The sequence below is a fragment of the Periophthalmus magnuspinnatus genome, chromosome 21 (assembly GCF_009829125.3).
Source record: "Periophthalmus magnuspinnatus isolate fPerMag1 chromosome 21, fPerMag1.2.pri, whole genome shotgun sequence".
In the NCBI taxonomy this organism is placed as follows: Eukaryota; Metazoa; Chordata; class Actinopteri; order Gobiiformes; family Gobiidae; genus Periophthalmus; species Periophthalmus magnuspinnatus.
In genome coordinates, this window is record NC_047146.1 from 11145518 (window position 1) to 11159539 (window position 14022).

At 39.3% G+C, this 14022-nt stretch overlaps 3 protein-coding genes across 3 annotated transcripts in view; 1 reads left to right on the forward strand and 2 right to left on the reverse strand.

Moving 5' to 3' along the window:
- Positions 1–14022, forward strand: part of casp10 (caspase 10, apoptosis-related cysteine peptidase) — a 66657-nt gene that overhangs the window by 21898 nt on the left and 30737 nt on the right. The window lies entirely within an intron of this gene.
- LOC117389625 (INO80 complex subunit D) lies at positions 3–8661 on the reverse strand. The gene is made up of 10 exons (XM_033987319.2): positions 8101–8661; positions 6586–6832; positions 5699–6501; positions 5485–5587; positions 5187–5411; positions 4363–4472; positions 4096–4229; positions 3802–4019; positions 3508–3665; positions 3–3346 (listed from the first exon to the last, which is right to left on the reverse strand). Exons 2-10 carry the CDS (start codon positions 6801–6803, stop codon positions 2361–2363), a joined length of 2955 nt encoding a protein of 984 aa, XP_033843210.1. The 5' UTR covers positions 6804–6832; positions 8101–8661; the 3' UTR covers positions 3–2360.
- Positions 9882–12996, reverse strand: cmklr2 (chemerin chemokine-like receptor 2). Its single transcript, XM_033986915.2, has 3 exons — positions 12820–12996; positions 11619–11720; positions 9882–11027 (listed from the first exon to the last, which is right to left on the reverse strand). Exon 3 carries the CDS (start codon positions 11013–11015, stop codon positions 9939–9941), a length of 1077 nt encoding a protein of 358 aa, XP_033842806.1. The 5' UTR covers positions 11016–11027; positions 11619–11720; positions 12820–12996; the 3' UTR covers positions 9882–9938.

The following is a 14022-nucleotide window of genomic DNA, read 5'->3' on the forward strand; positions in this document are numbered from 1 at the left end:
AATTGTATCAGTAAATACCTCACAGCAAGTTTTATTTATACATCCAAAAACAAAAGATCAGATTTCTCACACTATATACAGATAATTACATACAGTGTTTATACACATATTACATAATTTGTACACAAGAAAAATATACATAAAAATGTAAACCTTTGTATACAAAAAATACCTTAGACAAATTAAAACAAGGACCAATAACAAAAGGTGACTAGATTAGCTCATCCTATCTTTAAAAACAGTAATACAGTACATTCAATGAGTATAGGAATTTGTCAGCCAGCTCTGAATTCAAGCAGTTACATGTGCCTACGAGCCCTGTAACATTTGTTCTGTGTTCCAGAGTGAAATGGGTGAAACAACTAATCTCATGCTATGTAGATACAGCAGTTTACCTTAATGCAACAGGTTATCTAACATTTGAAAGAACTGAAGCCTGTTTGTCTCACTGATCATGTGACATCTCTCTCAGGGGGGGAGGGGACTGGGGGCAGATATGGGGGTCTTCTCACAGGCGGATAAGGGGTCTGGTGCAGGCTCAGAGCAGCTGTAGAGTTAAATGAGCGCTCAGCAAAAAAGGCAAAACAGACCTGCCACATTTTAGCATCCTTCGGTTTTGTGCAAATTAACATAAAACACAACAAATATAAAAATCTACTCTTCTCATTGACAAGTAACGTTGATGGATACATCCCTATGCTTTATACCACCAGAGACCATAATTAAATATCAATATTGACAAAGTGTTGCTGCCCCATGCAATCTTACACTGCTTCCTCTAGTTTAATAGCTATCAAAAGTCTCCCTCTCCACTGGAATATTTGAAAACAAAAAGACAGAAAATGACACTAAACACTGACCCCTCCAAACCTGACAAAAACGTACAAACTTTTTGATAGCCATTAAAAACAACTGGAGACTGAACTCTACAACACACAGCTTCCACTGAATACATTGCAAAGAACTATGTCAATTGCTACTCAATGATCACCCACAAACCCCAAGATAGATCTCTACTCTAAATATCAAAGTCTACAATGTCGGTGCGTAATATATCAATCAAAAACATGGTTGTGCTGTTGCAATTAACAGGGGAAATTTGATTTATTCTAATCAGACATCCCGCAATTGCATTTTCTCAAAAGCGTTGTGTAACTTCTATTCCTCCGCACAATTGTAACTTCTGTTCCTCCGCACAATTTTACCATTATCATAATCTACTGAGAAAATGAGTGCAAAATTTCAAAGTAATGTGTCAATTAAAAGCATTTACTCAGGCCTTTACCGGGGGCACCAACCATGACACCATCAAAGTGATTCTACACAGTTTTGTTATGAATACTACATGCAAGACCATTGCTTTATGTGGACCAGAGTACCTTTGGAGTAGACACTTAAAGCCCCTGGTTTACACCATCACCACCATAAAACCACTGACTGACTGCTTATCCTTATTCACCAAGTATGTGAGCTAACCTGATTGCTGGTCTCCTTCTGAGTGAAACTGCTGTCAAAAACAACAGTTAAACAGCTAAAATATATTCCTGATAAAATTTACCAAGTGAAGCTACAAGTAACGAGACCAAGAAAATACTTTTCATGATGAGTCATGATAATGTGTTTATTGCTTTGAACTTGATTTACCTTCAAGTGTCTACTAGGCCACTCAGAGTCCCACAACCAATGGTGAGGTCAGAATATATGACGTCTGAGCAAACTATTAAATGAGTCCATACACTGTATACACAATATAAAAACAGCTGTTTAAAAGTAGTTTGGTAAATTCATATTTGTGAAATGACTCAATAAGATTCTACATTATGACAAAACATGACTCACAACTATAGCTTCATACATAATGGTCACTGACATCAAAAGCAGTTCTTCTACTGTTCTAAACAGGGTGACAAATGCTGAGCATACATAGGTAGAAAAATAAAAATGTAATGGCCATCTGAGCAAGGCAGGGTGTAATTTAGATGAATCAAAGCCAGGAGTCACCTGGTAAACGCAAATTAAAAAAAACTACTGATTGAGGCATCTAAGTTTCTGAAATCTGAGATAATCTCTGCTAAGGTCCTTCTGCAGGGTTTCACCAGAATGTCTTTTTTCTGTAACTCCTGGTAACCACAAGGCATCAGACAAGTGGACTCACAGTGACCGGCAATCGTGCATGGCTGTCAAGTACACTAAGGAAACCAGAAATTATTGAAGGTAATCTGAGGTTGTGCAAATTCATTATCAAATAGTGCACCATTTTAATATTGCACACAGCAGATAGAAAAGCTGGTCAAATCTAAGCCAAAGAGGATTGTCAGTGACTGGAGTCCACAGCAATCTCACAGCCGCTGCAGGCCACTTCATTTACTTTGAGTGAATGGCGGTGTGGTGCTGTTGGCACTAGCAGCGGTGGCACTCACTATTGAGAACCCAGCAGGAGGCGCTGTGGAGCTGTGGCTAGGCTGCACATCTTTTGGGATGCCACTGTGGGAGGCCAATTGATGGCCAAAGGCCGCACTGAACTGAGGGAGCTGCTGCTTAGGCTGGGTCGAACTGTCATGTGAAGAAGAGGAGGGGGCTGGAGGGTTGGCCAAACCAGTTAGACCAGTCTGAGGCATTGCTGAGAGTGCCGCCATTGGCTGCAGTGTGGCAGAGTGAGTAGTAGCTGGGGGAGTGGACAGAGATGTGGATATAAGATGACTGTCAGAACCAATAAGATTACCAAACTGTGAGGGATCAGTGAGAGGGAGTGTGATATTATTCCATGAAGAGCGAGGGGCTCCTGATGCACTGCTCAGAGGCACCTCCAGGAGCAGAGGGGTGTCTGTGGGGAAGCTAGGGGCATGAGGTGAAGATATATGATCACTGTACGGAGATGGCACAGGGTCACTGCTGTAGTGGTTGCGCTGGGAAGACTGTGTGGGAGCATCTGACTTTGTCAGGACAGTGGATGTATGCGTTTGTGTAAACGTCCGCTCTGTTAATGACTGGGTCACCGTAGGAGTTGGATGAGTTAAATTTGAACATGATGCTGGAGGCTGGTTTGAGGGTTCTGATGGAGGTGAGGGAGGAAAGTGACTTCCAGTGGACTGCAGTAGATTGTCCGCTAGTTCGAGGCTGGTGAAGTTTTCTGTTGGGATGCGACTGTTGAGCAGGTCCCCCATGCTCCCTGTCTGCACAGGCCCAGGAAATACAGTCATGGCTCTGTGGTCCACTCCTTCAGAGGGTGTTAAATCCCCTATGGAGGTCAGGCACACCAAGGAATCTGGGTAAGATCCCATTGCCTGCAGTGCTCGCACCAGCTCCTCTGCCTCCTCCGTAGTGGGCAATAGTTCTCCATTTTTACCTATGCAAAATACACATCTTTGTGATTAAACTCCACATTGACTCAAACGGAGGCAAATTAGTTGCTCTGCGTATACACTGCAGCTTTAACACTGAGCAACAAAAAAATATGAGCAAAAAAAAAAGTGTTTTAATTTTTAATAGTGCTGATGGCATACAGACCTTCAAATAAGTCAAAGTCCTGCAGATCATCAGGGAGTCTGGGTAAAACGTCAGAAAAATCTTCCTGGTTCAGCTCAAGGTCATTTGGAATGTCTGCCATGTCATTTGTGATGTCATCAGGAAGTTCATCTGTACTCAGCTCTGGTGTTGAAGGGCTCCTGCCATAGAGGTCATATTGGTTAGCAACACACTGAAAGCCCTGGCCGTAATGAAGCTATTCAAATGTATGCCACAGGAGCTGAATGATGTTAAGACTGTAACTAGATCAATACAATTACTGAAGTATGTGTGCACCTGATGCAGGCCTGTGAAGGCATTGCTAAACTTGTTGAAGGCATTCCTAGGTTCCCCTGTGGCAAAGCCGGTGGGATGGGTTTCTGAGGCCTTTGAGGCACTCTCCTCCTCTTCTTTTTGTGTTTTTTGGTAAGAGCTGGTGGCTTTGTCTTTTTACGTGGCTTGCGCTGTTGCTGGTGTTGCACTCTTCTGTGTCCATCTCCACGCAAAAAATTATCCTTTTAAGAATCAAGATGAAAGTTAAGACGCAAAAAAGGAGAAATAAATTTTGTAGGTAGAAAGAAGAAGACTAACCATTTTTTTGGCATGTTCTTCACAGAGAGGTGTCTGATGAGTGATATCAAACACAGGAATAGAGCACTGCTGACCATCTGCAAATTTGGCTGTGCAACTAGAAAAAAGTTGCTGGGAGCGGTTCAACAGAATGTCTACAACATGCAATGAAGGAAAAAAACACTATTTTTATTTTAACTTTTAACATGTAATAAAATGTACTTTCCATGAAATGCCCATAAAATATATAATTTATAACTTAAATTCTAACAGTAGATTAAAGGATACGCTGAAAACAGTGTCGGGTAAAAGGCAGAGCTTTGTTGTTGCAGGCCTGACCCTTTGTGCTGCCAGTGCAGATTCCTGCGTTTGTATTCTGCTGCTTTCCTTGAGCCACACTGTACAAACAGAGAGGTTCATATGCTTGATAAAGCAGGGACAGTTAGGTCCGTAAGTGTTTGGACAGTGACCCGCATTTTGTCATTTCTTCTGTGTATCAAAACATATTCAACATACACTAATGTGCGCCTGGAGTAGAGACTCTCAGATTTAATTTCAAGGTTTTCAAGTCGAAATTAGAAGGAGCATTCAGAAATTTGTTTAAGGGGAAGGTATACTTTATTGTCGCAATGTAGAAATTTGTCCTCTCTATTTGACTCATCCTTCAATGCCGCTGGTACATTTGGGAAACGGATAAAAACACAAAAATTGGGTCATTGTCCAAATAGGTTTACTGGATTAACAATGCATTTGAAGCAAATTATTTGCAAAGTGCCTGTCACACCAACCAGTGTACTTCGGTGCATAACAGACCAACAGGAGTGCAGACTCATGTGGGCTCATGCAAAAACAAGTACTCATTCCCTCTGCTTAATGAAAAAAACGCTTGAGAAACTGCAGAGAAAAAGACTCCTTGCGGATTCTTTCCGTAACTCTGTGCCCGTAGAGGGTGGTGCGACTACACACATTTTTTTAAATTACTAGTACTTTGGATTTCATGCAGGACCTAAAATGTACCTAGCCCATGTTAAGTGTGAATTTGACATTATGGACCCCACTATATATCCAGATAATTTCATTTTGCTTTAAATATGAACAAAAAATATGAGTACCTTAAAGAGTTTTCCGAAACACCATGCAGCTCCCGGATTAGTTGCCCAGCACAGTCAGGGTTCTTACTGGCTGCATGAAGCAGGGCTTTGCGAAAGGCATAACGATATCTTTTCTGACGGATACTGGCCCTTTCCTGCCTGCACATGTGCTTGTATTTCTCCTGAAGGTATGAGCAAAGCCTCAGTAGCCGTGATCGTCGAGGCAGTCCACTCTCATCCTCCATTCTGTCAATGGAATAAACAACAATTAAAAATGTCCTCAGGGCACAAAATAACACAGACAACATATGTCACAAACCCATTTAATGGTCCCCATGAGCTGTGAAGAGAATGCAGTCTCTCCCCTGCATCATCTTCATCATGTTCATAATTATCATCACTGTCCTCAGACCAGTCCAGTCCTAAAGAATATTACACATATAAATATAGCTTTGTAATTTGTTGGATGCTTTCACATTAATATGCATTTATATTAAATATGTATTCTTAGAAAACACAAAATAATAAGTCACCTAAATGAGGAAAGAGGTCTCCATATTCATGTTGTCTTTTAGCACAGAGTTGTACAAGATTTTGCAGCCTGGCCAAGCAGGTGGCAGAAGGTGAGAAGGCAGCAGGGTGCATGACTACCACATGCCGCTGACAGTTACTACTGCTGTCTTTGCAGGTAACAGGCAAGTTTGTTGAGGTGAAAGGCATTTTTCTAAGTGATGAAGCTTGAACAGGACTGGGTGCTGCGCTTGTGGGCATCCCTGGAGGCAGAAAGTTGACTGTCTGAGGTGGAGGTGGATTGCATACTAACCCCTGCTGCTGCTGCCCTGGAAAGCTGAAGGAAGTCACACTGGAGTGTTGAACTGGCTGAAGACCTGACTGGTGCCGTGAGAGGTGAGTGCTGAGGGGTGAAGAGGGGTGAACACGGGGGACAGGGGATGGAGTAAAGTGCTCAGGAGCTGTGTGGAAGATGTCTGTGTCATGGCAAAGTTTCTGGTTGAGCACTAGTTTACTCTGTAGCTTCTTTTTGATGGCACTGTCTTTCCGATGAGTACTTATCTCCTCCCCATCTGTGTCATCTTCATAAAAGGCAAAAGGGTCCAGTAATTCCCCATCAGGAAGGGCTAATAGACGGGTACAGGGCGGAGATGGTGGAAGTTCATCTAGGCCATTGGGAGCTTTTAAAGCTAAAGAAGGTACAGTTATGTTAAGAGCCACTGATTCCAAATGAGCTCTAGAACGCATCTCCTCCAATGTGTCATTTTTCTTTTTGCGTTCCTTCTTCGGAATAAAACCAAGGACCTGGAGATGGCTGTTACAGTACCTAGAAAAGAAGGAAAACACTGTTATTTTATCTCTACAACTGTATGTGCCAAAAACTGCTGTTTTGTCATGGACTAAAACATACCTGCGGTCCTCTGACTTGGGAATTGGATTTGTACATCTTTGACTGTTGTACTTGGCCACATATTCACATTGCTTAAAGGGCGCTGTTTTATCCTCTAAAACATGTCGAATACAGAAGGCATAACCATTCAGTCTGCGCTGCTTGCAGAGCTTTGGGCTGTATGAGCACAGCGGCTTATTGTCAACCTCTGAGAAGTGTATGTGTTTGCCTTCATACATCACGTGACTCTTGTCCTTGACAACATGAGCTGATGGTATAAAATTGAGGAAGACAAGAAATGTAATTAGTAAAAGTTCATAACAAAGTGATAACTAGCATGTGGCAAATGTATCTGCCAATAATGTGTAAATGCACAATAGTATAATAGAAGTAAATAATAACTTTTATACCAATTAAAGCATGATTGGCGTTTCTGTATGTGCCATTATTAATCTAACATCTGGTTGCAATTTGTTAGCAAATAAAAAAATAAATGAATGTTAGCAAGTAGCTGTATTTATCAGATGCTGTTGCACCATCTGTAGTAGTACATTCTTCAAGGAATAAAAGTTAATAATGTGAGAATATGTTTGTCATCATTAAAAATTACATTGAATAACTTGTTCATACTGACAACACAGAAAACGCTTTATTAATGAGTGGCAAGTGGCTAGTATGTTATGTTTCTTAATAAAGTTTAATTAAATATCATAACAATAGCTATAAACCTGTCAGTATAGTCTCACACTATGACTACTAACACCCCAGGTTTTGTCAAATGTATTAATACAATAAAAGGCACAGAGCACTATAATAGCCTAGAGAGAAGCTACCTAGCGCTTAGCATTGAATAAACCAACAGGTTTAACTTTGTACAACATCAATGTAGCGTACAAAAAGTTATACTTAAACGCTGTGTATTCGTATCAACATAACGCCACATCTGTATTTGTTTAAGTAAAAGGTTCCTTTAAAATTAAGTAATAGATATAATTAGACCACTAACATGCTAAGCTAGCGAAAGCTAAAAACACACATCAGTGGGCGGTAGCTAACCAGGAAACGGAAACATCGGAGATAAGCAACGCTGTAAATTATCATTTTTTTATTTTATTTGATGATAGAAAACTTCAAGCGTTGTAATAAAAACATTCTGAAAGCATACAATACAGGAGATATTAGTCACTAAAATCTGTATCGTTTATTGCCAAGTAGATCCAAACAAAGGGTCAAACCAGGCCCACGGCCTGTACCACAAGGCCTCCCGAAATTTGATAGGAATTATAGCCACTGTTGTTACATAATGTGACATTGGATGGCATCGAGAGTGAGTTGTGCGGTTACTGAGTCCCTATTGACTAACTGCGTGTTGCATTTATTCCCCCAAATTAGTGCTAGGCAATAAAACAGTATCATGTTTAGAGGCCCTTTAGCTACAAGAGACGGCGGGCTGGCCTAGAACGCTTATCCGACATTTGAGAGCGCAAAGCGCAGCTCCCTTAAATCGAGGCCGAGGCTTAATCGCTTATTGCTTACCTTGAATTGATATGGGCTGTGCACGGTATTCGCTCCACACAGACGGCCGAAGTGTCTATTACGATCAGCTAGGCTATATGTGCATCGATATCGGAGATTAGATGATAATAGCAATCTTCACCAGGCTCCGCAAATTTAAAAATATGGATGCATTTGAATATAGGCTATCCAGAGCAAATTATAAGCAGTAGGAAGACTGCTGGGGATTTTAGTGGGATCCACAGCAGACTCCACACAGCACCACTACAGGCACTGCGGGGACATGACAACAGCCCGCTGAACAACAACAACCTCTCCTACCATATTGGAAATTGAACTTTGTTAAGAGCCGTTTTGTTGTAGAAATTGTAGTTTTATTGTCTGGAACATAAACTGCATTTTGTGCAGAGGTAAGATTGCTTTCCGTTCTTTAACTTTTCTGGATATTACAGGGAAAATACAACACAGAAAGGTCCAGTGAAGTGGCACAGTGTAAAATCAACCTGGACCACGGCTCTTCTTCACATGAGTTACCACCAACACTGCCACTCTGGTGATGGGTGAGGTGCGCTGCGAAGAAAACCGACAGAAAGTCATAATAATAAGTAGTAAGTAGTAATCATTTTAAAATGTGAATAATACATCCAACATTATTACTGTCATCTTCCAAGAACTATTAAGAAAACTGAAAACATTACAGTAATAATAATAATAATAATAATAATAATAATAATAATAATAATAATAATAATACACAATTTGTGGTTTGTTCATTCATTGTAATTATACTTATTTTACATAAGCTATCATAGATGAAATAGGCACAGGTAATAGAAAATTTAAGAAAACTTTTATATCCTCAAGATTGAGATGTACAGTTTTGTAACTAAAGAATTTTACTACAGATATCAATTTCCTAAAATTGCTAAACTTCAATTATTCACTTCAGATATTGTTTATGTTTTTATGTGTATTTGGTTGGGGCAGTGCATGTTAAGGAACATTATGTAATAAATGCTGTAAATGTGGATTGTAGCCATTAATTATGTAAGAACATAGTCTGCATCCCCATCAAAGCAGTGTCATTTTATTGTGGGTAATTCACAAATGTAATTCCATTAATAAATTTGCACAATTTTTACTACACAGAGACCAAACTTACTCACGTCAGCATAATATCATGTTATTAAATGTTAAATAATTTTCAAGACAGTAATAATTTCAGCAAACTTGAATTGGTAGGGCCATGTAATGTAATGCAAAGCATATTGCATACATACATTATTGCAAATGTGTTTATGACAAAGACTGTCATACAGTAGGCCCTATATCTGCTGAAAATGACAAGGGATACAGAAAAAAGCCAGGGAATGGTTGAAAATAACAGGAAATGGTTGTATCTGTAAACAGACCCTCAGGAGGAGGAAGGAAACACATCTGGATATACATAAGTCTGGTAGAGCTCTCTGTGAAAAAAGGAAATCCTTAACATGAAACACTAAAGTCTGGTTTATAGCTGCTGAGGGGTTTAATTTCCATTGTCTGCACCCTTTATATAATAGACACAAAAAGGTTTGCAGTTGAGCTTTTTATAAGATAATGTAACTAACTAGTATGAATGAAATTTGACTCCTATACACAATATAACTATATATCAAACTGTACACATCTGAAATAACATACATTTATAATATAAAATAAAACAAATTTACATTATTCTCTGAAAACAAAAACAGAGTTAATACTATAACACTAGCCTTTCAATCCTCGAAGAGAGCCTCATAATTTGGAATCACTATCTTTGGACGGTGACATTTTTATATAGATAAATGATCAATTATCCATCCACTCTTGACCAGTCAGAGAGTAGAAGAAGCTATAGGCTCCTTTGGGAGACTCTCCTGAAAGGCCTCAGGCATTGACTCCATCTCTGTAGCAGAAATAGATTGGCTCAACTCTTGCAGCGGACTCTTGATTATATTGAGGCACGCAGGTTTCAGAATACGGCGAATCTTTTTTCCTAAAAGCACGTATAGAACAGGGTTGATGCAGCTGTTAAAAAATCCTAAGCTTGTTGCAAGAGGAAAGCCAGTCATTAGAACATTGTGAAGGTATACTGATGAATGTATTGATAATTCCATTAAACTAAAAATATGGAATGGTGCCCAGCAAAGAAAGAAAGCTAATATAATTGCAGATACTGTTTTGGTGAAGCTTGATATTCGCACTGAGTGTTCAGAATGGTGCACTTTAACTAGGAGTAGTATGGCTGTTATGCAGATTGCTGTGAACGGTAAGAGGAAGCCTACTGTTGTTCGTATGGCAACTATTACTATGTGCCTAACAGCTGCCAAGTGACTGTCGTGTGCATGAAAGTTATTAAAGCACACCACTTTGTCATGTACGCGTATAGTGTCCCGAAAAATCCATGCTGGAGAACTGAGGGCGGCCGACACAACCCAAACACATCCACATACAAGCCAAGCTCTCCGCACAGTGCGATGCTTGTAAGACCAATTCAGGTGTACAAGAGAAATATATCTATCTATACTCAGGAGGGTTAGAAAAAGCACACTGGCATACATGTTCATAACTATCACAAATGATTTGAATTTACACATGACCACTCCAAAGTTCCAGTTGAACCCCCTAAGGATGTAGTCAATGTACAGAGGTAGAAAAAGTACAAACACAAAGTCAGCGAGGGCTAGATTAAGCAGCCATATACTGTTGACAGTTTTCTTGCTTTTGCAGGATGTCACCCAGATGACAGTTCCATTTCCAATCAGGCCCAGCACAAATGAAATTATGTAGATTATCACAGAGATAATGTGCATGGTCTCTTTCTGCCGGTGGCCAGTTTTCACATCGTCCATGTCGCCATACTCAACATAGTAGTCGTAAGTGTAGTTCTCATAGTCTTCACTGGGTTCCATTATTGAAGTTTACTGCAAATCAACAAACACATTTACGTCAAAGTGTTGTAATAGTAATAACTGTCATTTTTTAAATAGTTGTTGCACTAAGCAGCAGTAGTACCCAAAGTAAAAGTACTGCACATCTAATTCAAGGTGAACTTTGTAACTTTTCTCCATGGAGATTTCTGGAATGTTGCCTCCATGGATAAAGCACGCAGGATGCCACTTGTTGCTGTTCAGAGCCAAGGTATTTTTTGGAAATAAAATCACCTGTTATTGAATACAGGTGAATTCAATGCCATACTGTAATCAAGTTTGGAGGCAAGGCGGTGACATACCCCCAACCAAGTAAAATAACATAGGGGACCTTTAAGTTTAAATTAACAGCAGTAGTTAACAACAGTATTGTACATTTTTCTTAACAATGATTATGAAGATTTCTTTCCATCTTAAAGGTTATGCTTGCTAATTTAAATGAATAGAAACAATACTGTGGGACTTATAAGCATTTTAACATAGATATACATGCACAATAACAAAAAGAAAAAGTGAAAAATAAGTAGCTGAGGTATGAAATAACTAAATAACTACTCATGTCAGCGAGGGTTTTGCACATCTCACCTCTGAGGTTTCTCTTAAACCACCCGCTGGTATATGTGGTTGGTGAGTGTGATCATTCAGTCTCTGTGGCCAAGTTAGGAAAGGGTGTGGTGGATTTAACCCCTGGAACATAGCGTCAGCAGTGATTAGGACGATTGGATGCACTGAGACCACCCTGTTATGATTCATAGCATTATTTCTGTGCGTACATGGAAAGGGTGACAGATGTTGCTGTGTTACAAAACCAGAAATTGTTAAGTCAACAGTTGCCATGAAGGCCATTAGAGTGAAACATTGTTTTTAGGAAGTGAAAATAACATTCCATTCATTTTTATTACATTTATATCCAGACATAATTTACAAGACACACAAATATTTTAAACTAAACAATGCAATTATGGTTTGTACAAAGTATGATGAGTTTACGTTTGGGTTTTTTATGCTGCCTTCATATGCTATGAAGATGATCCTTTCCACTTGTGAAGTGGTAATTACGAGTGCGTTTTGTTCAAGGCAAGGCAAGTTTATTTGTATAGCACATTTCGTACACAAAGTAATTCAAAGTGCTTTACAAAATAAGAAAGACATTAAAATCACACAAATCAAAACATAAATAATCACAAATAATCATCATAAAATTAACATTAAAACAGAATTGTGTTTGTTCAAGTGAGACAGTAGCCTACAGATCACTCAGGAAAAAATGTAAAACAATAGCTGTTTTTTATGTAATTAACTGAGAATAGACATACATTAAACTGCTAAATGTAACACAATTAAACAGGCAAAATTAACAACCAACTAACTAGAGTAAAACAATGCACATTTAATTCAATCACTGCTGTCCACCATAGTGAGAGGTCAAAGGTTATTAGTCCCTACCAGTTCCCCAGTAGATAACACGACAAGAAGGGACGTTCATGTAGCCTGCAAATTCCCACTCGTATATACAATAATCCCCATAGCACATGAAGGCAGCATTGGTTGATAACATAAGAGTTTTAACAGTTATAATCAGTTTGCAGCTTTGGAAGTAGGTCGATATTATTAGAGGGAGACAGAGGCCACTTCATGGATAAATCACATCACTATGGATACCTTAACATCAATGAGATTAACTAACTTCACACCACACATGAAATCTTTGCCTTACATTTGGACGTAGGTTAACTCTCAAATTGCACAAACACAAAGTCATCTATATAGTTGAAAAAAGTCTTACCCCAAGAGCAGTTTTTCTTTAATTGCTTGGATAAAAGGCAGACTGCTGACACATGAAAAGACCACACTATAGCTCCGTTAGATTAGCGTAAGAGTTTTCGTGACTTCTCCTCTCGATTGCACAAGTATTGATGTGGCATGTATAATCTTTCCGTGAGTCCATCCAAACTAACTTTGTTACGGGGTGCGCAGATTAACAGTAGGCGCGCCTGTCTGCCGCGTCACACATGGACCACAGAATGAAGAAATGTTATTGGTCAGCCGTCTGGAAAGAAGAATGCTTTCATTGAGAGGACAGAGCAGCGGCTGCTTTTCATAACACCACCAGGGTAAACTCGGCGCACGCACGAGAGAAAAAAAAACTCTGGAAACTGTAGAGATCTTGTAAAAACGCTGCAAAAAGCGTTTAAACCGATAAATAATGTTCACGTCCAATGCATTAACCGTCTACTTACGGAAAAGCCTTGCAGCACAGGCAGACATAGACTTAAAGTAGGCACACAGCACTTAGGTAGCCTTTCTTTAACCCATTAATGTTCACTTGTTTAACCTAGAGATGGAAGTACAAAATGCATGTGCCATTTGTAAGAGACCCTATTATGGCATGATCAAGTAGGCCTACTATTTTTAAAGGAAATAGTCACAAAGTATATTAAAAAGTGACTGAGTGATTTGAGAGTCAGTGAATTCATTGATTTATGTGAGATTACTACTACTACTACTACTACTACTACTACTACTACTACTACTGCTGCTGCTGCTGCTGCTACTACTACTACTACGACCTGTCCTTATAGCGGCTTAATTTAGCCTAGTTTATCTTTTCAATAGTTGAGGGTGATGAAGAATGTGTTGGGTTATTGTGGTCCACCATTCAGTATGCTATTGTGCAATCTGCCAGTCTTCTCCTCCTCAAGTCTGTATATAAGCCTATATTAGACCAGTCTCTAACAATGAGGAAGCCATGTTTTTTGTTTTTTTTCAGTTTGAGAGACCGTTACCCACATATCAAGAATGTTCCATTAAATGGGTAGATGTCTTTGTCTATTACTACCTATTATAAATGGGTTGCTTGGATCAAGAGGTTTGCTTCATAATTCACTAATATATATATTTATGTCATTTAGAGGTGGAGCTATCCAGGATGTGATTAGAAATTTTTAAAATAGCCTACATAAATCATGTGGCATTGAAACTCACTTCA